Source organism: Natrix helvetica (assembly GCF_964273705.1).
Source record: "Natrix helvetica genome assembly, chromosome: 1".
NCBI classification, from domain to species: domain Eukaryota; kingdom Metazoa; phylum Chordata; class Lepidosauria; order Squamata; family Natricidae; genus Natrix; species Natrix helvetica.
Window position 1 is genome coordinate 373,326,390 of NC_138548.1, and position 25,445 is coordinate 373,351,834.

Genomic DNA, 25,445 nt, shown 5'->3' on the forward strand with positions numbered 1-25,445 from the left:
ATGAGACCCGGTTCAAACCAGCTATGGCCTGAGGGTTGGGGACTCCTGTTGTAGCTGGTAAACATGCAGACAAAGATATTCAGGAATCAGACTCCCTAAATTTTCAGGCTTTAAAAAGAACTGGTGGGAAATTTATACCTTTATGCATGCAAGTTTCTGTGAATTTAGCCTTACATTAAAGTAGAACCATCTTATCTCATCATGTTTCTGAAGCTGGTCTACCTAGGAGAAGATTAGCCTGATAACTTTCTTCTTGACAAATCCATGCTTTCTAGTAATTCCCTGTTGTTTTCAAATAATTTATGAACCATCCATTGGTTTGTTTCTTTCTTAAGTTATTTGGGACCTACTCTAAATGTTCCCAAATTTTATCAATTATCCTTTGTGAATATTCATTTTGTCAATATATGCTTGGCAAATTTTTGCAGAACTTTTGCTTTGACTAACTCTTGTTCACTTGTCTAAAAATATTTACAAATTAGATAATTGTAGAAGAAAGATTTAAATATAGAAAGATCATGTGAGATAAGAAACCAAGTTTATGATTTTAAAATTACTGGCTGATTCCATTCTAGCTTCATCCGTTTCTAGAGAAGAATCCATTTTGGAATTTTTCTGACACCAAACTCTACGTGGATCAAAATGGAGATGTGGTGGGAGATTTGATAATCATAAGTATGGTGGTTCTACCCAAAGAAGATCCCATCAAAGTTATTCTGGGGAATTTTGAAAGGCAGAGATTAATTATCAAACAAGATGCTCTTTCACAGCTAACGTTGCTCAATAAGGTGGGCTAAATATTAGCGTCTTTCTCTCTTTTCCAAAGCCTTAAGACCCATTTTAAGTAAGATAAGTGTTCTGACCCCCCTTCCTCCATTGCCCACACAGCACACACACTCCGGAACAGTACAAGGGAACAAGGTTTATTGCACAAACAGACAAGAGGTTCCGTGGCAGCAAGCCACCAAGACAAAACTCACAGGAACAGAACACAAAAGCAGCTATCCAGCTTGCCAGGATCCCAGACTAGAGCTTCTGGCATAAGTCTTTTGTTGACTGCTGCGAAGGGCGTATCCAAAGTCAACCCTTTTATAACCTAAAAAGGGTGCCTCCCAAACAGCACCTGAGAGCCCTTTACCGCCTATAATTACGCCCACGCTCCTTGCGTCTGTGGGCGCGCCGGTAACGGGCATCCAGAAACTCCCTGCTGAGTCCTGAGTCACTGTCACGTGACTCTTCCCCGCTGCTCCAAGGCATGGTATCGGGAGTCCTCCTCCTCTGGCTCTCACTGCTGCTCCATGCCTCAGGCGCCTCCTGGTGGCCGACCAGACTCTCGGATCCCTGCTCAGCGTCCGAACCCTGTCCAGGGTCCCCCATCTCCTCTGGCGCTGACTCGTAGGGACTATCACTCTCGGAGTCTGGTGGCAGCGGCAACGGCTGGGCCACAACAGATAAGCATGGCCACCATGGCTCAATAGTAAAGTAAGTTGTTAAGTTCCAGGCAATGAATGGAGGCGAGGCCTGAATGACTTCTAACAGCTCTTTATTTACGGCCTGTGAGGCAATTGAACACCTTGGCCAACACACCTCCTTTTATAGGAAACTGCTCAGCCAAACAACCAATCAGGAGAGAGTATTTTCCCACTCCAACAGAGGACCAGACCGAGAACTTCAACTGTCAACTATATACAATACATAACACTCCTCCCCAACAAGATGGAGCATTATGGTCATTATAATCACAACTTAACATAAGTAATCTTTTAGGTTGGCAGGGCAGCGATGTGTCCGTCCCGACCTACGAGATTCCATCTCAAGACTAGTAGCTCTGGAGCCTTGACTAGGCAGAGTGGCTGATGCTGCTTCAGGTATAGCTTGCGGCAGCAACAAGGGCTCGGTCCTTGACCGAATGTCCTTTCTTTCCACATCTTTGACAAATGGCATTTTTGAACTTACACGCCATTTGCGGGTGATAGTTGCCACAACCAGCACATGTTGGTTGCCTCTTTTCTGTGGCCACATTCCTCCCCTTGAAGGATTTGAGGTGATAGACATCATTGTCCTCATCTGCTGATTCACCATGGTTAGCATCTTCATGGTGTACAGTGACTGGTTTGAGTCACGGACTAGAGCCAGCTTCTCTGAGTCCCCGTCCAATTTGCTCCTGAATCGGGGTGGCTCATTCAGTGTTGCTCTTCCCTCCTCATGTTGGCCCCTGTAAGCCACCACTTGATATGGCTGGCAGTCTTCCTCAGCTCTATTTCATAGAGAGGGGAGGGGGCTGCCTGCCCTGGGTGGCTTGTCTGTTGCATGGGGGAGGAACTGGATGCATCCTTGGGCTCCTTCTCCTTCTGGTGGGTGGCAAAAAAGGGTTGCATTCCCATCTGCATCTCCTCACTTCAAAGGGGTCAGCTCCAGCCCCTCTCTCTTTTGGGTGGCATGATGACCCCTCATCACAAATGGGTGGTCCTGTCACATTCCTCCCTCAACTGCTCTATGGATATCCCCAAGGGTTCTGTCAGGGGTTTGGGAGCCTGGTCTGTGCCCAGTCCCACATCCATTCCACTCTTCCTAGCTCACTCAGGGGCCATCCCCCACTTAAGGTGCTAGGGTGGGGGGAACTCAACCCCAGTTACTTTAGGGATTCTTTTCCACCAATAATCGTCCCTTTTTGCTTTGGTCGCTGGAATGGGCATCTCAGATTTGATGGTCAGGAAGGGCTGCACTCCAGTTGCAATTGGACTGCTGGGTCCTGGAGTCCCTGGTTGGAGGCATGTTCTGCCTCTTTCTGGGTCGCCTGGTTCTCATTGGATAGTCCACCTTCTGCCATGGTAGTCTGAGTTTCTCTCCAAACACCTCAGAGGTCAGGGAACAACTGGAAAATTTGGGGCTCAAGAGTCCCGGCTATTTTGATTAGCTTTTAAAGAGTTGACTTTCTGTCAAGGTTCTGACCAATGACCTAATTAAATCATGAGTCTCGACCCAGGTTCAAAGGAAATCCAATTATTTATTAGGAGCGTCATGGCGACACTTTCCAAGTGAAGCCAACTCTGACCCTACGTAATTTGTGATCCAGTTCTGACCCTGTTTCCCACCTCCCCCCAAGATGTGTCATCAGTCACATTCTCCAACAAAGCAATTTTGTGGGTTATAGAGATCACTCCCCTCCAGCCATTGTGGGTAACTCCGGGAGATTGCCTTGACAGAGATACAGCTGGAATGTGCTTTTGTTTTTTACTGAGGTGCTGCCTCACCACAACTGCAAGTTCATGTTCCCATCCCACTTGCCTATGGCAACTCGAGAGCAGGCCAGGGATGCTTTGTGAGTTGATACTCAAAGGAATCAGATAGGTGGCTGAGGCTTGGGACCCCGGTAGGTGACTCTTCTTTAGAGTCCAGTTAGTAGACTAGGTTTGATGTCAAGGTTCTGAATAATGATCTCAACCAAATCAGAACTCTGAGTGGCACCTTTCTTAAATATTTTTTATCGAGAACATCATATTGGCAATGATTAAATGTAAAATGAACTCAAGTATAATTTCAGTATAATTAAAAGTGTCAACGTTTCCCTTTTCCCGAGTGTCAAAGGTGACATTGTCCAACTAACTCAATTGGAGGGCTCTTCAAGCATTCTTCTCTGTTCTCACTCAGCACCTGTGGGAAATGACCTTGGTTCCCATGGGAGTATTCCCTGTTATGCCTGGCACTGGTGAGAATAGCGTTCCAAATCTTCCCCCCAACCCAATGTGATGGGTAACTGAGGAACAAAAGAAAATGGTTTTAGCCAGGATTGTTTAGAGGTTGACACTTGATAAGTTTTATCTCTTAGACTTTGCATCATTATTGTTGTCCATCTCTTGACTCATTCAATCTTTTCAATAACTTTTTAAAGTGAGGTCTCCCAGAGGGGTGTAACTAGATTTATTTATTTATTTATTTCTTCGCACTTCTAGACCGCCCCCTCTCCCAAAAGGGACTCGGGGCGGTGTACAGTCCACATAGCAAATACATCATCCACAGTAAAATTCATTAAATAGATAAACAGATGAATAAGTGAATAAATATAAATATGGAGGAGGTTAAAAGAATTAAAAGAACTGTACAGCAAGAATATAAATATGGCTTTAAAACCCCTAAAATCAATTAAATTTAAAACGATACCCTTAAAATACCAGTTAAAAGTATATTTCCAGGAGGTAACAGTTATAACAGTTATAATTATGCCAGGCCAGCTAATCGGAACAGGTGAGTAGAGACCTATATAACAAAATTATTGTTGTTGTTAGTTGCAAAGTTGTGTCTGACCCATTGCGACCCATGGACAATATTCCTCCAGGCCTTCCTGTCCTCTACGATCCCACAGAGTCCATTTAAGCTCACACCTACTGCTTCAGTGACTCCATCCAGCCCTCTCATTCTCTGTCATCCCATTCTTCTTTTGCCCTCCATCTTTCCCAGCATTAGGCTCTTCTCCAGTGAGTCCTTCCTTCTCATTAAGTATTTGAGTTTCAACTTCAGGATCTGGCCTTCTAAAGAGCAGTCAGGGTTGATCTCCTCTAGGACTGACCAGTTTGAATAACAGAATTAGGACCTCCTTTTTCCTGCTGGAAACTATCTAGGAAGTAGAAATATCCCTTTCTGACACAGGATTCATACTCATGCCTCATGTTCTGTAGCAGAAATGTCTGATTTACTCTGTTTGAGGGATATGTTATCATGATGTTACCTCCAACTCTCCAAATCAGGCAGTCAGTGTTTGATCAAGATAGCTACCATATAAACTGAAGAAATAAATAAAGAATATGTCCTTTAAGGTTGACTGCTCTAATTTATAAGGAATTTTTTCCTATATATCTCAACTGGGAGATTAGTTTGGATTACTTTCAAAGGGGAACAAATTTGCAATGTTTTGTGAAGTCCAGAAGAAATCTGTTGAAATCCTACTGGTGAGCGGTTTCTTTCTTCATCTAATTAAATAAAATGTTAAGAAACATTTTACAATAACATTTGTTTTAAAACTTAACATGAACATTTCATCATACTTTACAATCATGCATGAAAAATGGAGAATTCATCCATGAGGAGGAAGCCACTGATTGCCACTTAACACCTAAATCTCTTTTTAATTTGATTGCTCCATATTTTTTCAAGCAGAAAAGCCTTTTATTGCATTGAGATATTCCAAAAGCAAAAGAGATGAACTAAATGAAGACTCTGTCAATAGTTGTATCTCCTGCAACACTTAGCAATTAGGTAGACATTTCATCCTTATATAAGTGAAGCACAAAGACTACTTAATATATGTTCATGTTGACTTCCATTTTCCATGGATACGAATCTTAATATATTTCTTTGGCATTTTTTGTTTATCTTCTTAGCCTCTACCTCAGTCTAAATGTGTAGAAAATTGTCATCCAGGATTTGTCAAGAAGGCTCAAGAAGGAGAGCCAGATTGCTGCTATGACTGTGTTCCTTGTCCAGAAGGGACCATCTCCACTCAGAACGGTGGGTGATACCAAAGAAAAAGCAGACCTCCTGGAATTTACTTCATTCAGAGCATTTTCATGAAAGTGCAAGTTAAAAGACATATTTCAGACCTTGATGGAATCTTTGGTTTTTTTAGTTTAGCTGTCTCCTTCTGCATTAACCTCTCTAGGAATTTATGATAGTTGAATCATCGTCTTCCTGAAGCACTTTTGAAATTCATTCAACATGGGCCTCCCCTATTCAGCAGGTTCTCACCAGTTCTGGAGAACTGGTAGCAGAAATTTTGAGTAATTCAGAGAAGTGGTAAATACCACCTCTGACTGGACATGCCCCCATCTATTGTCTACATCCTGAGTCCCAGCTGATCGGGAGGGAATGAGGATTTTGCAGTATCCTTCCCCTGCCATGCCTACCAAGACATGCCATGCCACGCCTACCAAGAGATGCCCATAGAACCAGTAGTAAAATTTTTTGAATCCCACCACTGGGCCTCCCCTTTTGGTTGAGGTCAATTGTATCTCTACTCGATGAGTGCACCTTTATTGCACACTAATCACTACTTCTTCCTGAATCATTTGATGCTTATTTGTGGCACTGCTCCCCATAGCCATTGCAAATAATTGGCAGACCCAGCTTTCTCACAAGTTATGCATCATGTGAGTCTAGGATTTTAACAAGTGCCATCTGGCAAGAACAAGGAGGTGGGTGATACCAAAAAGAAAAGCAGGCCTCCTGGAATTTACTTCATTCAGAGCATTTTCATGAAAGTGCAAGTTAAAAGACATATTTCAGATGTTGAAGGAGGGCTGGGTTGAGTTATCAGGGTGTGGCAGATTGCACAAGCTTTACTACTGCCAGAGACTGCCATCTCTTTGGGGTTTTTTTCAGCTTAGATGTCTCCTTCTGCATGAACCTCTCTAGGAATTTATTATATTTGATTAATTGTCTTCCTGGAACACTTTTGAAATGCATTCAACATGGGCCTCCCCAGAGGTGGTATTCAGCAGGTTCTGACCAGTTCTGGAGAACCAGTAGCGGAAATTTTGAGTCGTTCAGAGAACTGGTAAATACCACCTCTGACTGGCCTTGCCCCCATTTATTCTCTACCTCCTGAGTCCCAGCTGATCGGGAGGGAATGGAGATTTTGCAGTGTCCTTCCCTTGGCACTCCTACCAAGCCATTCCACACCCACCAAGCCATGCCCACAGAACCAGTAGTAAAAAAAATTGAATCCCACCACTGGGCCTCCCCTTCTAGTTGAAGTCAATGACATCTCTGCTCCACAATGAGTGCACCTCATTGCACACTAATCACTACTTCTTTCTGAAGCATTTGATGCTCGGATGAGGTACCACTGCTCCCAGAAGCCATTGCAGATAATAATAATAATAATAATAATAATAATAATAATAATAATAATAATAATAATAATAATAATAATAGATTTCTAGACCGCCCCCTCTCCCCGGAGGGATAATTAGCAGAAGGAGATTTCTCATAAGATATGCATCATGTGAGTCCAGGATTTTAACAAGTGCCACCTGGCAGTAACAAGTAAGTTAGTCTAGAAATATTAACTGATTCATTATTCACTTCTTAAGTTGTTGTTTCCTATGAAGTTTCACTGGAAATCATTCAAGTCCTAGGACAGCGATGGTGAACCTTTTTTGGCTCGCGTGCCACAAGTGGGGGGAGCGCAGGGGGGGGTCATGTGCGGGCATGCCACGCCCATAATGCAACGCCCCCCCAGTGCGCACGAATGCACAATGCGCGACCCCCCATTTTTACATGCTTTTTTCGCCCTCCCCAGGCTCCAGAGGCTATATAGGAGCCTGGGGAGGGCGAAAAGAGCCTCCCCCGCCCCCCCGGAGGCCCTCCGGAGTCTTCAGGGACTGTCTGGAGGCTTCCCTGAAGCCTTCGGAGTGCTTAAAACCGCCCTCCGAGCAAACCGGAAGTGACTTCCGGGTTGCTCGGAGGGTCATTTTAAGCGCTCCGAAGGCATCAGGGAAGCCTCCGGACGGTCCCTGAAGCCTCCGGGGGGGTGGGAGAGTCTCTTTTCGCCTTCCCCAGGCTCCTATAAAGCCTCTGGAGCCTGGGGAAGGTGAAAAATAGCTTTTAAAAAGGTGAACTCAGCTGGCCAGCGCGCGCATGTGCGCTGGCCAGCTGACAGGGCAGCGCCTCGTGTGCCACGACAAATGGCTCCGCGTGCCACTTGTGGTACGCGTGCCATAGGTTCGCCATCACTGTCCTAGGACTTCCCCAAATTTCATAGACAATTAGAAATATCGCTATTCTTGGAAGAAAAATCTGGTCCGGTTCCAAGCCGGGAGAAAGATGCTGAAAATGAAGTGGAGGCAGGCTATAGGAAAGGTAGCCTCTGTTTCTTTGGTAGCCAGAAGCTAGTGACAGCAGCATGTTTCTGGGGCGGCTGACAAAATGGGGTTGAGAGTAGATGGGCTTTTATACATTTTTTAGGGCTTTGTGATTGAGATGCCTGTTCCTGTTCAAGAATATGTTTTTTTTAAATATTGTAATGGTTATTGACGGAACCCTTTGGAATCATGTAGGGGTTATTGTTGTCTCTACAGGCAAAAGGAAAATTCAAATCCTAGGTGTTTGATTTGTCTGAGCTAATCTTGTCAGTTTTGGCTCCTTGTCTGTTGTGTTGCTTATTTGGAATTTCTGGTTGCTCTTTGCTTATGATTAGAGTAGCCCAATCTTTCTGAATGGATACGAAATCTCCATTCCTAAAGACGAACCACTTCATGCTTCTGCTTGTGGCTGTTTACCTATAATAGGAAGACTGGGGCTGCTTTCTGCTTTTAAGAATGTTTCTCTCCTCTTCTACTTCAGGGAAAATGTTCTATTCTGCATCTTTTTAATATTAAGAATAATGCATATTTTGTTCCTACACTATTTTTAATCATATTCTTTTTACCTTATCCCTGTGGAGATGTGAAGAAATGAATCTTGAAAAATGGTGCTGGTATTATGATCTCTCCAAATAAAATATTTTTGTGAGGTAAACAGATATTATAGAAATATTGCTTTTTGGTTTACTCAGATGCAGAAAAATGCACCAAGTGTCCGGTTGATAAATATCCAAATGAGGACAAAGTCCAATGTATCCCCAAAATTCTGGCCTACCTGTCTTATGAAGAACTCCTAGGCATCATCCAGACCTCATTTGCCCTACTTTTGTTCCTAGCCACAGGCTTTGTGTTAATCATATTCATCAAATGCCAAGACACTCCCATTGTCAAAGCCAACAACCGGGATCTCTCTTACATCCTCCTGGTCTCCCTCCTGCTTTGCTTCTTGACTCCTTTTCTCTTTATCGGTCAACCAAGGAAAGAAACCTGTCTTCTCCATCAAATAGTTTTCAGCATCGTCTTCTCAGTTGCCATTTCTTCTATCTTAGCCAAAACAATCACAGTGGTGCTGGCTTTCCTGGCCACAAAACCAGGGAACCAAGTGAAGAAATGGTTGGGGAAGAGTTTGGCCAACTCCATTATCTTTTCATGTTCTGCCATTCAAATTATCATTTGCTCCATTTGGCTGGGCATTTCTCCTCCATTTCCTGACTCTGATTTCCATTCCCAGCCTGGAGCGATCATCCTGCAATGCAACGAAGGCTCTGTTGTCATGTTCTATGTCACCCTCAGCTACATGGGCTTCCTGGCTCTCATCTGCTTCACGGTGGCTTTCCTGGCCAGGAATCTGCCTGGGGCCTTCAATGAAGCCAAGCTGATCACCTTCAGCATGCTGGTCTTCTGCAGTGTTTGGGTGACTTTTGTGCCCACCTATCTGAGCACCAAAGGGAAATCCATGGTGGCTGTTCAGGTCTTCTCCATCTTGGCCTCCAGTGCTGGTCTGCTGGGCTGCATCTTCATCCCCAAGTGCTACATTATCATTCTGAGGCCAAACCTGAATACAAGGGAGCATCTGACGACTAGGAGAAATATGGAAATGTGAAGTGGAGGAATTTCAACTCTCAACAGTCCAAGTCTAGCAAATGGTGTTCACCATTCCTTTACTAAACAATTTGTTGGAAATAATTAAAGGGCACCTGGAAGAAAGTATTGTGGGGAAAACATGTTTTTGGAGAAGTGGGAGCATATTATCAAATAGAAATAGAAGGAATGCAACAGGCAGCCTTGAAATCCTCATTTCTCATTAAAGAAATTTCTATAGCAATGTGAAAAATGTTTCTTTTTATTTAGACCATTACTGTTTCTTGAAAATAATAACAGTAGATGGACAAGAAAGTACCTTGAGGTTTGCTAATTATGAGTATTCAAGCTTTCATAATGTCTAAATATGTATGATTAACATTAATTAATATTTATTAAATATAAAATAAAGTATCAATTAATTATCAAATAAGTAAAAAAGGTACATGGTGACTCTGTGGCTGAGACCCTGAGCTTGTCAATCAGAATGGTCGGCAGCTCGGCAGTTCAAATCCCTAGCGCTGCATAACAAAGTGAGCTCCCGTTACTTGTCCCAGCTTCTGCCAACCTAGCAATTCGAAAGCTTGTAAATATGCAAGTAGAAAAATAGAGACCATCTTTGTTGGGAAGATAACAGCACTCTGTGTGCCTTCAACATTTAGTCATGCTGGCCACATGACCATGGAGACGTCTTTGGACTGGCTCTTCAGCTTTGTAACAGAGATGAGCACCGCCCCCTAGAGTTGGGAATGACTAGCACATATGTGCGAGAGGAACCTTTACCTTTTATTCATGATTAACATTTTGTCTTCCTTTCCTGAAATGTATATATTTGACTGCAATTCTTTTGTCTTAGATTTTCCTCCTACTATTTTCTGGAGAGAAACGTCTCCACTGCATACTGAATAAATAATAACTGCAACGAGATTTGATTATTGATTTTTGGGGTCATATTTTTAATTCCACAGAAAGGGGCATCACCAATGGGATTCACAATCTTTGTTCTGCAAACAGGGACAACAGCTGGGGCACCCTTACAGAGGGTTGTGAGACCGATCCCATGTTCCTCCCCATTGCCACATACTCGCTCTGTAAGGCACCAATCTGTCTCTAAACAACTATTTTGGCTAGGAAGGTTTTTTGTATAAGTGTGGTCCCTTCCATTCTAATTCTCAGTTGTCCCTGTCCCTGCTGTGAGTTCAACTGAGCAATGACCAGAGGTGCTTTTTTCAAAAGGCAACTGGATTTTCTTGGTTTTTTTTTGCTGGAAGATACAATACAATACAATACAATACAATAGCAGAGTTGGAAGGGACCTTGGAGGTCTTCTAGTCCAACCCCCTGCCTAGGCAGGAAACCCTATACCGTTTCAGACAAATGGCTGTCCAACATCTTCTTAAAGACTTCCAGTGTTGGGGCATTCACAACTTCTGGAGGCAAGCTATTCCACTGATTAATTGTTCTGTCAGGAAATTTCTCCTCAGTTCTAAGTTGCTTCTCTCCTTGATTAGTTTCCACCCATTGCTTCTTGTTCTACCCTCAGGTGCCTTGGAGAATAGTTTGACTCCCTCTTCTTTGTGGCAACCCCTGAGATATTGGAACACTGCTATCATGTCTCCCCTAGTCCTTCTTTCTATTAAACTAGAAATACCCAGTTCCTGCAGCCGTTCTTCATGTGTTTTAGTCTCCAGTCCCCTAATCCTCTTTGTTGCTCTTCCTTGCACTCTTTCTAGAGTCTCCACATCTTTTTTTACATCGTGGCGACCAGAACTGAATGCAGTATTCCAAGTGTGGCCTTACCAAGGCATTATAAAGTGGTATTAACACTTCACGTGATCTTGATGTTTCCCTTTTCCTCTTTCTCCGAAGAACCAAAGAAGCTTCTTGAATGAGAAGCGAAACATCTTCCAGCGAAACCCAAGAAAGTCCAGTTGCCTTTTGAAAAAGCACCTTTGGTACAACCATGACCTGGAAGAGTGAGAATCTCCATGGATGGCCAGAGGTGTCCAGAAAACAAGGGGGAATTTGGCTTAGAAGTGATAAATATGAGTGTCAGGCCTGCAGCCATATTCCTTTTGGGATCTTTGGCTTGCCACACTTTCTATTATTCCACTAGGCATTTTCTCTTGTGGGAAAATGGGAGGCGGCATGGTACGGAGTTAGATGCTATGTAGCCCAAAAAAAATTCCTTTCTAGAAAGCCAAGGTCATCCTTTGTCTCTGCACCTCTGCACCTGACCGGAACTGGATGGGTGGAACTGCCAGCATGGCAGTGGAAGATTGCACCATGTGATGGGCTTGTGGGTGTGGAGCAAGATCTTGAGCTTTCAATTGCGTGGGGAAAACTGGGAAGGTTTCAGATTTGGGTTTTCCCAGACGGGCCAACATGGCTCTCTTAATAAATTGGAACTTTGAGCAATACTTTGCCTTGGACTCTGATTTAATTTTGGATGCTATTTGGAACCCTGACAATGAGCTTTCTGTGTTGGAGGGTGATCTTGAAGTTCAAGACTGACCTTGAGTTCAAACTCCTTTTTCCCTACTGTCTTAATGTAGGAATTGTAGGAATAATGTAGGAAATAATGTAGAGGTTTGAATTGGCTAACTATTTTTTTAAATCCTGGCCTGCCTGCCTGAAAAAGCTTGAGCTTAGCAGGGGTAAATTATTATTTTTTAAAATTAAAACAAATCAAGATGAGAGATCTGCAAATTTAATTTAATTTTATTTTTTTGAATTTATAGACCGCCCACTCTCCCCAAAGGGACTCGGGGTGGTGTACAGACCACAAATAAAACAATATACAAAACTTAAATATTTTTAAATACCCATAAAACCGATTAAATGATAGGCTGTACAATATAGTTAAAAATTAAAACAACCTAAAAAATCTACCCCAAAATTTAAAATACAGGCTAGAGGGACACAAAAACTACAGTTAGGCCAGGCCAGCTAAGTTAAACAGGTGGGTCTTAAGTTTCTTACGGAAGGAGCGGAGATCGGTCGTTATTCTAATATCAGGGGGGAGGTCATTCCAGAGGGTCGGGCCCATCACAGAGAAGGCCCTACTCCTGGGCGTCACCCGCTGGCACTGCCTAGTGGACGGCACCCGGAGGAGTCCCTCCCTGTGAGAGCGAATCGGCCGCAGGGATGTATGTGGCAGAATGCGATCCCGCAGGTAACTAGGTCCTGGGCCATGGAGCGCTTTAAAGATGATAGTCAACAAATTCCCTCCCCCCTCTCCCAAGCTGCCTGGAGACACTTGTAAGTTGACTAGCATTAAGTGATTTTTTTTTTTAAAAAAGCAACTGCAACCGCAGATCTCTGGGTTCCTGCTTGAAGGGAAATTAGCTTCTAAGTGGAAGGCTTCACCGGAAACAGCTGATGGACAGCTAGCAGCGGGGGAAAAACTCCCAGTTCAGCTAACAATGGCAGTGATCAAGTAACGAATTAGAGGAAATAGTAAGCCAGATCTTCATTCATCTGAGGATCCATGTGATTCAATGAATGAATTTGATTTTTAAAAATCATTAAATTGAGTCTGATTCGTTTGACAATTTTTTTTGACTTACGACCCTACTGGCCAGGCTCCATTAGGATGTATACCTGAAGGACTGCCAGTAATGCCTAACCAGAACTGAGATTTCCACACCGAAATCCCTACATTAGACTTTCCCTTCCTTTCCATCCCCTCGTCTACTTTCAAGAATAAGTCATAGAGAAAAAGAGAGCTGGTTCATATTCACCCCTTCTAAGGAAAAAGACTCCTTCCCCCTCTTTTTTTTTTTGGAGTCTCATCTATTCTGCAGCTGTCTTATGTTAATATATAGTGTATTTTGCAGACTGTAAGATGCACTGGAGTATAAGACGCACCAAGATTTTGAAGAGATCTGCTCATAGCAAAGAATGGATCGTGGATGGGGGGGAAGTATCATGATTGGGTTTTTATACTTTAAAGCCTGAAATGAGTTTTGTAATCTGCAGTGTGCAATGGGGACCCCAAGAACGAGAGAAGAAAGACGGCTAGCAGAAAGAGAAAATCAATGAGAGAACACCTTGAAGGACAGGACCTGTAGACATTTATTGAGGTGGCTGTAATGTAGTGCAGGACAATTGACTTACTTTGAGAATGTTGTTGAAGGACTTCTATCAAAGCTCAATGATTGAAACCCAGCATCCATTGCAGAGACTATACCACTAATCATGTATTCTCCTGGCTTGTAATGATGTTGTGGGTCCACTTCACCCTGCTGCAGAGTCAGGAGGCATTTGGCTTTGGGCACCGCATCAGATCCCCACGGGAAGAGAAACAGCAGAAAGAGAAGCAGCAGCAACATGTATCGTGTTCCTGACCGAGCCTTCTCTGTATCACCTGCTTTTTAAGAGAGAAGAAGAAGAGGTGGAAGAAACTCAATTCTCTTTCCAGACGGAGGCTTCAGATTTAGTTAGAATCATCCAAGGAGCCATAAACACAGACTCTGCTTTATCTAAAACAACCTTGTCATTCTGTTTCTGCATGTACCCAGCATTCTCTGACACAGACTCCACCTAACGTTGATTGTGGGACTGATATTGACATCAAATATTGAGTGGCATGTTTATGTGAAACCTTTTTTTGCAGAAAATTCCTTAGGGTCCTAACATAAAAACAACAAATAAATCACTATGATTTGAATGATTGAATGAGCTCTCTGGTACCCTGAATGGGGCAATGGGCAGATGCTCAGGGGAGAACTGGCTCCAAACTGCGAAGATGGGTCAGTGTGGGCGATTGAACAATTTGGCCCAAAATTTTTAAACAAAACACTTATAGAAAACCCAGGATAAAGTGAGACTTTTAGAATGGTCACAAAGTGTGACCTCTTAAAATGGATTCAGTTAGGCTTTTTGCCTAGGAGAATTTACAAATAGATCTGTAGGCAGTGGTGACATTTGATTTTTTTTTTGCTACCGGTTCTGTGGCCATGACTTGAGGGGCATGGCACAGGAAGGATACTGCAAAATCCCCATTCCCACCCCACTCCTGGGGGAAGGATACTGCAAAATCCCCATTCCCTCCCCACTCCTGGGGGAAGGATACTGCAAAATCCCCATTCCCACCCCATTTCTGGGGGAAGGATACTGCAAAATCCCCATTCCCACCCCACTCCTGGGGGAAGGATATTGCAAGATCTCCATTCCCACCCCACTCCTGGGGGAAGGATAGTGCAAAATCTCCATTCCCTCCCCACTCCTGGGGGGAAGGATACTGCAAAATCTCCATTCTCACCCCACTCTTGGGGGGAAGGATACTGCAAAATCCCCATTCCCTCCCCACTCCTGGGGGAAGGATATTGCAAGATCTCCATTCCCACCCCACTCTTGGGGGGAAGGATATTGTAAGATCTCCATTCCCTCCCCACTCCTGCGGGGAAGGATACTGCAAAATCCCCATTCCCACCCCACTCCTGGGGGAAGGATATTGCAAGATCTCCATTCCCACCCCACACTTGGGGGGAAGGATATTGTAAGATCTCCATTCCCTCCCCACTCCTGGGGGAAGGATACTGCAAAATCTCCATTCCCACCACACTCCTGGGGGAAGGATACTGCAAAATCCCCATTCACTCCCCACTCCTGGGGGGAAGGATATTGCAAGATCTCCATTCCCTCCCCACTCCTGGGGGAAGGATAGTGCAAAATCTCCATTCCCTCCCCACTCTTGGGGGGAAGGATACTGCAAAATCCCCATTCCCACCCCACTCTGGGGTCAGCCAGAGGTTGTATTTGCCGGTTCTCCAAACTACTGAAAATTTCTGCTGCTGGTTCTCCAGAACTTGTCAGAACCTGCTGAATTTCACCCCTGTCTGTATGTACCTAGGAATCCTATTTAGAGATGAGTAATGGATCCCCTAGAGGGATGTGGTGGCTCAGTGGCTAAGACGCTGAGCTTGTTGATCAGAAGGTCAGCAGTTCAGTGGTTTGAATCCCTAGTGCCATGTAATGGAGTGAGCTCCCCTTACTTGTCCCAGCTTCTGCCAACCTAGCAGTTCGAAAGCATGTAAAAAAATGCAAGTAGAAAAATAGGGACCACTTTGGTGGGAAGGTAACAGTGCTCTGTGTTCCTTTGGCATTTAGTTATGCTGGCCACATGACCATGGAGACGTCTTCGGACAGTGCTGGCTCTTCAGAAACGGAGATAAGCACCTCCTCTAGAGCTGGAAATGACTAGCATGCAAGTGTGGTGGAAATTTTACCTTTAATAAATCCCTATTTTGAGATAGACAAATGTGGGGATCAGCAAATAATTTCTCGCAGAGGTGGGTTCCACATAATTTTACTACTGGTCACCGCACATCAAAAAATGTGAATGTGTGTGGCTTGCATGCATGCAGCTTAGAAAATTTGGCTTGCATTGCGTGCAGCTTAGAAAATTTGGCTAAATAGGATAGCCTAGTCATGCCAACCCACAGATCGCCACTACCAATTCACCTGAACCAGTCCGAACCGGCTGAATATCACCATTGATTTCCTCTTTATTTTACTACTTTATGCTCCACTTATGCTTCCCATCAAATTTAGCAAATTCCTGGAGAGAACACTTGCTGAGTGGGGAGCTGCATCAGCAGCTTGGCTTCAAGTTCTCCAAGTGTCACTCAACTGGCTCCTTTTTTTATATAAAAAAAATTCTCTTGTCTTGTGAAATTGAACTAACCAGCTTGATTTCCATATTTCACTTGTAAATATGGTATTTATTATCCACAAGTTATGTGTTAGCTTGGAAATCCCTGATGCAGTGATTCAATATTTAGGGTGCCTGGTATTCTTCATGGAGATGTCCACACTCACATCCTGAAACTTTGTGCTGTGAAAAGCAATTCATAGGCTGAAGAAATATAGTTTTTTTTTTATTTTTAAATATGAACATGATAAATATTGTCTGTTGAAATCATCATTTAATCTTTTGGGGATCCTTTCCCCCCAAAATCATTTCATTTTATTAAAGGAAAAGGTAACGGTTCCCCTCACACATATATGCTAGACATTCCCGACTCTAGGGGGCATTGCTCATCTCCGTTACAAAGCCGAAGAGCCAGTGTTGTCTGAAGACGTCTCTGTGGTCAGGTTACCTTCCCACCAAAGGTAGTTCCTATTTTTCTACTTGCATTTTTGCACGCTTTCGAACTGCTTGGTAACAGAAGCTGGGACAAGTAACGGGAGCTCACTCAAATACGCGGCACTAGGGATTTGAACCACCAAGCTCCTTACCTTTCTGATCGACAAGCTCAGTATGTTAGCCATTGAGCCACTGCATCCCTTTTATTTTATTATTTTGACATTAAATATTATTTTCAATTGGAATAAAAATATTGGAGGTTGACTCCTCCAAAAAAATAGTAGGAGAGTCACTGCTGCAGACGAAATGATGCATTGATATTTAGACATTTCAGAAAGGAGGGGAAAATGAGGTGTGTGTGTGTATGTGTGTGTATGTATGTATATATATATATATATGTATGTGTGTATATATATATATATATGTATGTGTGTATATATATATATATATGTATGTGTGTGTATATATATATATATATATATATATATATATATATATATATATATATATATATATATATATATATATATATATATATATATATATATATATATATATATATATATGTTGTATTTGTACTGATAAATAAATAAAGGGAGACTAGTATAGATCTATTTCGAGCTAATTAGCTCTCATCAGCTAGCCATACCCTTACTGGGATTTGAACCTGGGCATACCAGGGGTTGTAACACACACACATACATACATACATACATACATGTTTGTGTGTGTGTGTGTGTTTTCTGAGGTTTTCACGGGTGTTTGTATGTACGTCTTTGGTTGTTCGGGTTTTCTCCCGCGTAGAATTGGAAGTATCTTCACGACGTTTCGATGAAGTCTCATTCATCATCTTCAGGCTGGTGCTTCCGGCTTGGTGCTTCCAGGAGCACTACTTGTAAGGACCAATATGAAAGGTTCACTATAGTAGTGAATACCAACATTATAGATGAAGTTTTAGATATGGGAATGAGGTTCTAGACATATTGATGGAAGGAAATTCTTGTTTATGGGAGGTGGCAGACAGAAAAGCAGAGGTTGAGATATTTAAACTGTATTTACAAATTCATCGACATAAACCAAGGACAAAAAATTGGGAGAACAGGAAAGGGGACAAACTCTGACAGGAGTTTTCTACATACTTCAACACAATGAAAACAGGTTAAATATATTTATCATTTATAGAGTTGTTTCTAATGTGATGCAAAACAAAACAGATATGTGTGTGTGGACTCATGCTTTTTTAAGGAATTTTAAAGGACAAATTGATATATTTCAGTTATTAAATGGCATAAGGAGAAAAATCATATGAAACGTTAATTACTATTTTGTTTTGACATCAAATGTTCTTTTGTATTCAGGTCTGGTCTTAAAAAGATAATGTAGCACTTGGGTATGAAGATGCAGCCTAGCAGGCCAGTGCTTGAAGCCAAGATGGAGAAGACCTGTACAGCCACCATGTACTTCCCCTTGGTGCTCAGGTAGGTGGGAACAAAGGATATCCACACACTGCAGAAGACCAGCATGCTGAAGGTGATGAGCTTGGCTTCATTGAAGGCCCCAGGGAGATTCCTGGCCAGGAAAGCCACCGTGAAGCAGATAATAGCCAGGAAACCCATGTAGCCAAGGGCAAGGTAGAACATGGCAACAGAGCCTTGATTGCATTGGAGGATGATCTCTGCAGGTTGTGAGTACATATCTGACTCAAGGAATGGGGGAGAAGTGCCCAACCAGATGCTGCAGAGGAGAACTTGGACACCAGAACAAGAAAGAATGATAGAATTGGCCAGGGTCTTCCCTAGCCATCTCTGTATGTTATTCCCTGGTTTTGTGGCAAAGAATGCTAATACCACAGTGACTGTTTTGGCCAAGACTGTAGAAATGGCAACTGTGAAGATGTTGCTGAAGGCTGTTTGTTGGAGAAGGCAAGTGGCTCTCCTTGGCTCGCCAATGAATAGGAATGATGCCAAGAAGGAAAGCAGGAGGGAGATGAGGAGGATGTAGGAAAGGTCCCGATTGTTGGCTTTCACTATGGGAGTTTCTCGGAATTTAATGAAGATTCCCAAGGCAAAACTTGTTACTAAACACAGGAACATTGCAAGGGAAGCTAGGATGATCCCCAAATTTTCTTGATAGGATAGGAAAGTTTCAGTCTTAGGTATACACTCATCTCGCTTGATGTTTGGATGCTGATCTGCTGGACATTTGGTGCATTTTTCAGCATCTGGAAAGAGAAAGATAGCATGTACCAATTAAATCAGGTTGTTCCTTCATGTGCGTAGTTGGAGTGAAACTAATGATGGTGTGGATGAATGTTTTGATTCCAATATGATATGAATTGTTTGAATCCCAGACTTCATTAACCATCCTTTCAATCAGAGGTGAAAACTCTGCAGTGTCCCCCTGGCAATAGTCCATGGAAAAATAGTCTCTTGGACCTCCAAAACTGGACCATTTCAAACCCAGGAAGGAGGATCACCTGGTCTCAGTGCCCCTTCCAGCTCTGCTCATCTGTATGAATAAACTGGAGGATAGGAATACTCTTTTATCAAATCCCATTTTGCCCAAATTGACCCAAGAGTCAATGCCCTCCACCCCCACTGCTGTGATCAAGGAAACTGGACAGTAGTTGCTCTGGCTGGTGTATTCCCCTGTTCAGGAGTCAATCTGAGTCAATCCTTCCTCATGGGCTCCATCATGAATTTGAAAGCCTGGAAGACTCAACTCTGTTCCCAGTGACTGAGTCAGATTGGATCATGTGACTTTAAACAAGATGAAGAGCAAGAAATCTTCTAATGCCGAGGCTTCTTTGATCCCCTGTCTTTTTACATCCTTCCCCTGATTTAATCTCAAATATTATTCATTTTCATATATTATGGAGATTTTCTTTTAAAAGAAAAGTCATATCGGTAAAAACAACAATTCATGAGCTAGGTTGGCTTCTATAGACTTCCCAAAGTCTATACCATTTTCTGATGTCACCCACCTTCCATGGTGGAGATGGTTCCTTCTGCACATGGAAGACAGTCATAGCAGCAGATGAGTTCCCCTTCTCTAGCTACTTTCTTGAAGCCAGGAAGACAACTTTCCACACACTTGGAAGGAGGAAAGGGCTGAGGAGAGAAAGGAGAAATATCCACAATATGAACTCCCTCCCCTCCCAAAAATATTAAAGGAATAAAGGCTAATTACAATACAATACAATACAATAGTAGAGTTGGAAGGGACCTTGGAGGTCTTCTAGTCCAACCCCCTGCCTAGGCAGGAAACCCTATACCGTTTCAGACAAATAGCTATCCAACATCTTCTTAAAGACTTCCAGTGTTGGGGCATTCACAACTTCTGGAGGCAATCTGTTCCACTGATTAATTGTTCTCACTGTCAGGAAATTTCTCCTCAGTTCTAAGTTGCTTCTCTCCTTGATTAGTTTCCACCCATTGCTTCTTGTTCTACCCTTAATTGAAATATGTCAAGGTGCTGAGGATTTAATAGCTGCCAGCTGATGAAAGGTTGTAAGCTGTAATGCAATGTAAGGCAAGGGTGATGCAATGAGGATGATTCAGCAATACAGGCAAAACCCTTTTAAGACTCTGATGGAAGGTCCACACAAGTCCATATATAGGTGGCTATTAAGAGGGTGTTTTCTTCTCAGAATGTATTCAGTTCTCTCTTGTGTCTGTAGTGAATTGTTGAAAGAAATGTCCTTCTGGGTTTGGCTCCAAGTGGGGAAAAAGACACTGGAGACATGGAGTCTGCTTGGAAAGATGGTTTTAATGGTGGACAGGACCACATGGCTTGAGTTCCTGAACACAAAAGGTGATCACATGCTTCAATGTTGGTGGAGAAGAAGAGAAGGGAGGAAGAGAAGCTGAGTCCCTGGTTTTATGCCCTCTCTGGCCTTTGATCTTGAGCTTATTTTCTAATTGGTTGTCAGACTCCCATGGGGCCATGCAGGGGCAACTCTCTAAACTGCCTTTTGAATCCAGGTTTGGTTGAGTTCTCAGATGCCATGTGGTGAGTTGGGTAAAGGGCCAATATTATCATGCCTTAATCCCATCCCCCTGGAGCTGAAGGGGAGAACATTTTATTATGTAAAATAACTGGCTTGGCCACCTTAATGGCCCATTGACAAAGTGGGTGGAGGCAGGAAGCTACAAGGAGCTACTCTCTCTTTAAACATGTTTCTTCCTTTTCACATCCAGGGAAATATAATATTCAGCCTTTTCAATATTTCCTAGGATATTTCATTTTTCTGGGAGAGGGCTGGGTGATAACTTTCCACAGAATGGTAAGGGATTTTATCTTCTGCAAGTGTTTGCCTACATATAGTTGTAAATAAACCACTTGTTAATTGTCTTAAAGACTCTGTGTGCTGTGTCATTGCTCCTGGGTGTATCACATAAAGCTAATCATGCTGCCCAAACTCTGACAAAATACGAGGTTTATCCAACAAATTATCCAACAAATTGATCTGATACTCCTCTGTTTTTGTCCTTCCTCTTGTTGTTTCATACGCGCTATGATTTTGAGACTTGGATTTTAAATGTTGTTATGAAATTTATCAGGGAACTATTCACTGGATTCTTTGGTTAGGCAAATGACGTTATGGACACAACTGGCTCAATCTACTTCCCTTTCCATAGACTCAGTAAATATCTACCATGTGTGAAAATTGTTAACTCTATTTTTCAAGATCACCTGAATAACTGATAAAAAAAAAAGTTCACACTCTTTAGATTCTGGTCAGTTGACTTGAAAACTCAAAGGCATTGACCAATCCGAAAACTGGAATCATGTTTTTGCCACTTTCAGTGAAATAAAACAATTAGTCCCACCTTGCTCAGCATTTCCACCAGTGTGATACTTTTCTGGTCAATGATTACTTTAAAACCTTGGGATGCACCTTTTGCTAGGCTCCCAGATTTCACGCTGTCGACAGATCTGTTGGGGAAAATGATCCAGTTCACAATGTCCAGGTCAGCTGTCAGATCTCCTTTCTCATCCAAATACACCCCATCTATGGAATGATTGTGAAACTGTGAACTTTGAAGGAAGGAGTGAAGCTGGAATGGAAAATCAGAGTTTAGAAACAACATCAGACTGGGGGAAGCTATCTGTAGGCTTGTGTGTGTTTGTGTGTGTTTGTGTGTATATACCAGGGACGTGCGGTCAGGGGAGGCAGGGGAGGCAGAGCCTCACTGCTCTCATCATGAAAATTTTTAAAAAAAAGGGGAAAGGGAAAAGGCGCTGAGGAGCCTTCTGCACATGTGGTCGGGAATGGGAGCGCTCCGTGGTCCCCTTCATGTTGACTCAGGAGTCAGGAAGGAGGGGAATGGGACCACGTGTGCAGGAGGGAGGCTGACGTGGTCCCATTCCCCTCCTTCCTGAGTCAACATGAAGGGGACCGCGGCTCACGCTGATGACGTCACCAGCCTCACCAGCCTTAAACCTCACCCCACGTCACTGGTATATACTGTATATATACTGTATATAAAGTGGTAGGTTCCTACTGGTACGGACTGGTTCGGCCGAACCAGTAATGGTTTGGTGGAACTGGCAGCAACCCAGACCTGCCACGCCCACAAGCCAGTTTTTTGGGCAGCACCATAGGTGGTGCCCTTTTGTTTTTCAGTTTTGGATATGCACAGAACAATTTTAAATGCACCCACCCGTGTGTGTGTGTGTGTGCGTGTGTGTGTGTGTGTGTGTGTGTGGCTCTGTTTTAAGATTCTTTTATGTTTTCATTTTGTCCTTTCTTTAGTTTTTAATACAAAAACAATAGGAAAAATAGGGGAGGAAAACGGGAAGGGAAGAGTGTAGAAAGAAGGGAAAAAGAAAGAGAAGCCATTGACTTCCAACTCCCTTTTGTGCAGTAGAATAAGATCGCGACATCAAATCTCAACTTTTTACTTTTACATAATAGCATAAACTAGCCATTTCTACATCAACAAATGTATCTAATCAGTGAAACCAAACTCAACGTTTAATTTTTTTCCACCTCAAGCACAAAGTCCAGAAGCAGTTTCCAAGTAGAAACAAAAGTAATTATGTTTTTTTTTTAAATCAAAGCAGTCAATTTAGCCATCTCCGCTAACTCCATCAACTTTTGCAGCCATTCATCCACTGTAGGGATCGAAGTGTCCAGCTCTTTTTTAAGTTTCAACTTTGTTATGAGAGCATCAATAAGCATGGGCAACATAAGAGTGGATATTTCATTGTTTAAATATGAAGAACAAAAAAATTATTGTAAAGGAATACAATAAAAATTTGCTCATGTTCTCATTTCTACCATTTTACATATCACAACAATACTAATATAAAACTCCTCTAAAGTCCAATAAGTATTTTTTCCCCATTCATGTTGCATTACCGTATTTTTAGGAGTATAAGACACACCTTTTTCCCTCAAAAAAGAGGGTGAAAATCTGGGTGCATCTTATACACTGAATACAGCATTTTTGGCCTCCCAAAACCCCACCCCCTTTGCAAAAATGGCCATGCATAGCTTTTAGGAGGCTTCCAGAGTGCTCCTGGGGACTGGGGAGGGCAAAAATGAGCAAATAATAGGTCATATTGTGCTCATTTTTACCACCCACCAACCCCCAGGAACACTCTGGAAGCCTCCTAAAGGCTATGCATGCCCTTTTTTTGACAAAAACTGGCCCATTTTTGCAAAAAAGATCCATTTTTGCAAAGAAACTGTCCATTTTTGCAAAAAATACGGCCCGTTTTTGGGAGGTCTGCAGAGTGCATTTTTTTAAAAAAAAATTGCCTCTTCAAAATCTTGGTGCATCTTATACTCCGGTGTGTCTTATACTCCAAAACATATGGTATATTAACATAGATAAATGAAATTTGAGCCATTCAGATTTCCTTTAACTGGAGAGTTTTGTGTGATTTTTCTCTTTGGTTGTATCATCGTTTGCCTAACTGAAGTACATAGCTTCATACTTCCTACTCTCCTGTGTTGTTCTCCAGAGTATTTGGCTATAAAGATCAGTGACTTTTCATGGGAAGTGTCACTGATATTGTGCAAAGATGTTGGATCACAATTGGTTCCCTTTTGCTAACAGTCAGACTTTTCTGTGATTGCAGAGAATTACTCCCATTGTTTCCCACACCATAAAGCAGGTGTGTCATACTCAAGGCCCGGTGGCTGGGTCTGGCCCATGGGGTGCTTTGATCTGGCCCATGGGGCTGCCCTGGAAACAGCAAAGGACTAGGCCATGGTGCCTCTGCCAATAAAAACGGAACTTGCTAGGGCTGCCTGTGGCCCTCCTGAGCTCTGTTTTTGCTGGCAGAGGGTTGCAGGTGGCCATCCCAGCCAAAAATGGAGTTCAGGAGCCCGTTTTCACTGGTAGAGCACCCGCGCCACCACAGGCACCCCCTGACACAAGAGATGTCATGCTGGCCATACCCATCCTGGCTACACTCACCTCCCTCCCCCAAAGTCAAACACAACCCTGATGCAACCCTCAATGAAATTGAGTTTGACATCCCTGCCATAAAGTATAACTCCAAGATGGATCCTTCTCAGCAAAAAACATTGGGTTCAAGTCAATAGGTCAAAAAGGGTGATATAAGTGTATCAACACACTTATATCGCTCTTTTTGACCTATGGCGCAGTGGTTAGAATACAGAACTGCAGGCTACTTCTGTTGACTCCTGGCTGCGACAGTTCAGCAGTTTGATTCTCACTGGCTCAAAGTTGACTCAGCCTTCTACCCTTGTGAGGTCAGTAAAATCAGGACCCAGATTGTTGGGGGCAATATGCTGACTCTGTAAACCACTTAGAAAGGGATGTAAAAGCACTATGATGCAAGTCTGAGTGCTATTGATATTGATATATAGAGCCAAGGTGGCACAATAGTTTGAGTGCAGTATTTCAGGCTGCATCAGCTGATTGCTCGCTGCAGTTTGGCAGTTCAAATCTCATCAAGCACAAGGTTGACACAGCCTTCCATCCTTCTGAGGTCAATAAAATGAGGACCCAGATGGTTGGGGGCAATAGGGTGACTCTGTAAACCACTTAGCAAGGACTGTAAAGCACTGTGAAGTGGTATATAAGACTAAGCGCTATTGTTAAGTCTAAATGTTAGCTCTGAGGCCATTTTTTTAAGCTAGGAGCCATTTTGGGAGCAGCTTCAGGGCTACCACAGCCAGGTCAGTTGGAGTTGTGAGAACCAAAGGGGGGAGATAGGGATATCTGGGGATGTGTAGCCAAAACAACGTTCTGTCCCATGGGAGCAAAGGGTGCTCTACCAGATGTTGGAGAGGTGTGGACCAAAGCCAGCCAGGATGGTGGCTGTGACCTGGTTGGACCATGTGACAGATGTGTGACCCGAGGAGAAGGACTTTGGGTTTTTATTTGGGTGGGGAAAACCTTGGGTCCTCCAGAGTTTTCTCTAGATGTGCCAATATGACATGCCTAATAAATCTATATTTTGAGAAATATGCCTGCCTTGGAGTTGTGAGTCCATTGGGTGTGTTAACTGGAGCCCTGACACTAAGTGCTATTCTGGGTGAATGTTCCTTCTTTTAAATTCCCGCGTCATTTTCATAGAAAAGTTCCAAAGGTTTGGTTGCCTTTCTTGGGGCCTAATCTTGTTTTTTTTCTCCCTGTCCTTTCCTACAAGAGGATGATGCATAAAGTGAATAACCTCTTCAAAATTTCCCCTTTGTCAGGGTTCCAAGTAACACCCCCAATGAAAGATGACTCTGAGGCTTGAGCTTCCTCAAAGTTCCATTTTGTTAGAGATGTCATATTGGCATCTGAATCTGAAAGTTTCCAGGTTTTCCTCACCCAAAAGAAAATTCAAGCACCTGCCCAGACCCACATGTCCATCACGTGGTCCAATCAGACACCATCCAAAACTGGCGATGCCTCCCAGTCTCCTCATCACAGCTGCAGGGC

General features: G+C 43.0%; 1 protein-coding gene across 1 annotated transcript; it reads right to left on the reverse strand.

Annotated features, from left to right (window-relative positions):
* Window positions 1–17,514: 17,514 nt before the first annotated feature.
* Window positions 17,515–19,654, reverse strand: LOC309383810 (vomeronasal type-2 receptor 26-like). The gene is made up of 2 exons (XM_081936745.1): window positions 19,517–19,654; window positions 17,515–18,754 (listed from the first exon to the last, which is right to left on the reverse strand). The coding sequence occupies exons 1-2, from the start codon at window positions 19,521–19,523 to the stop codon at window positions 17,847–17,849; spliced, it is 915 nt and encodes a 304-aa protein (XP_081792871.1). The 5' UTR covers window positions 19,524–19,654; the 3' UTR covers window positions 17,515–17,846.
* Window positions 19,655–25,445: the final 5,791 nt, after the last annotated feature.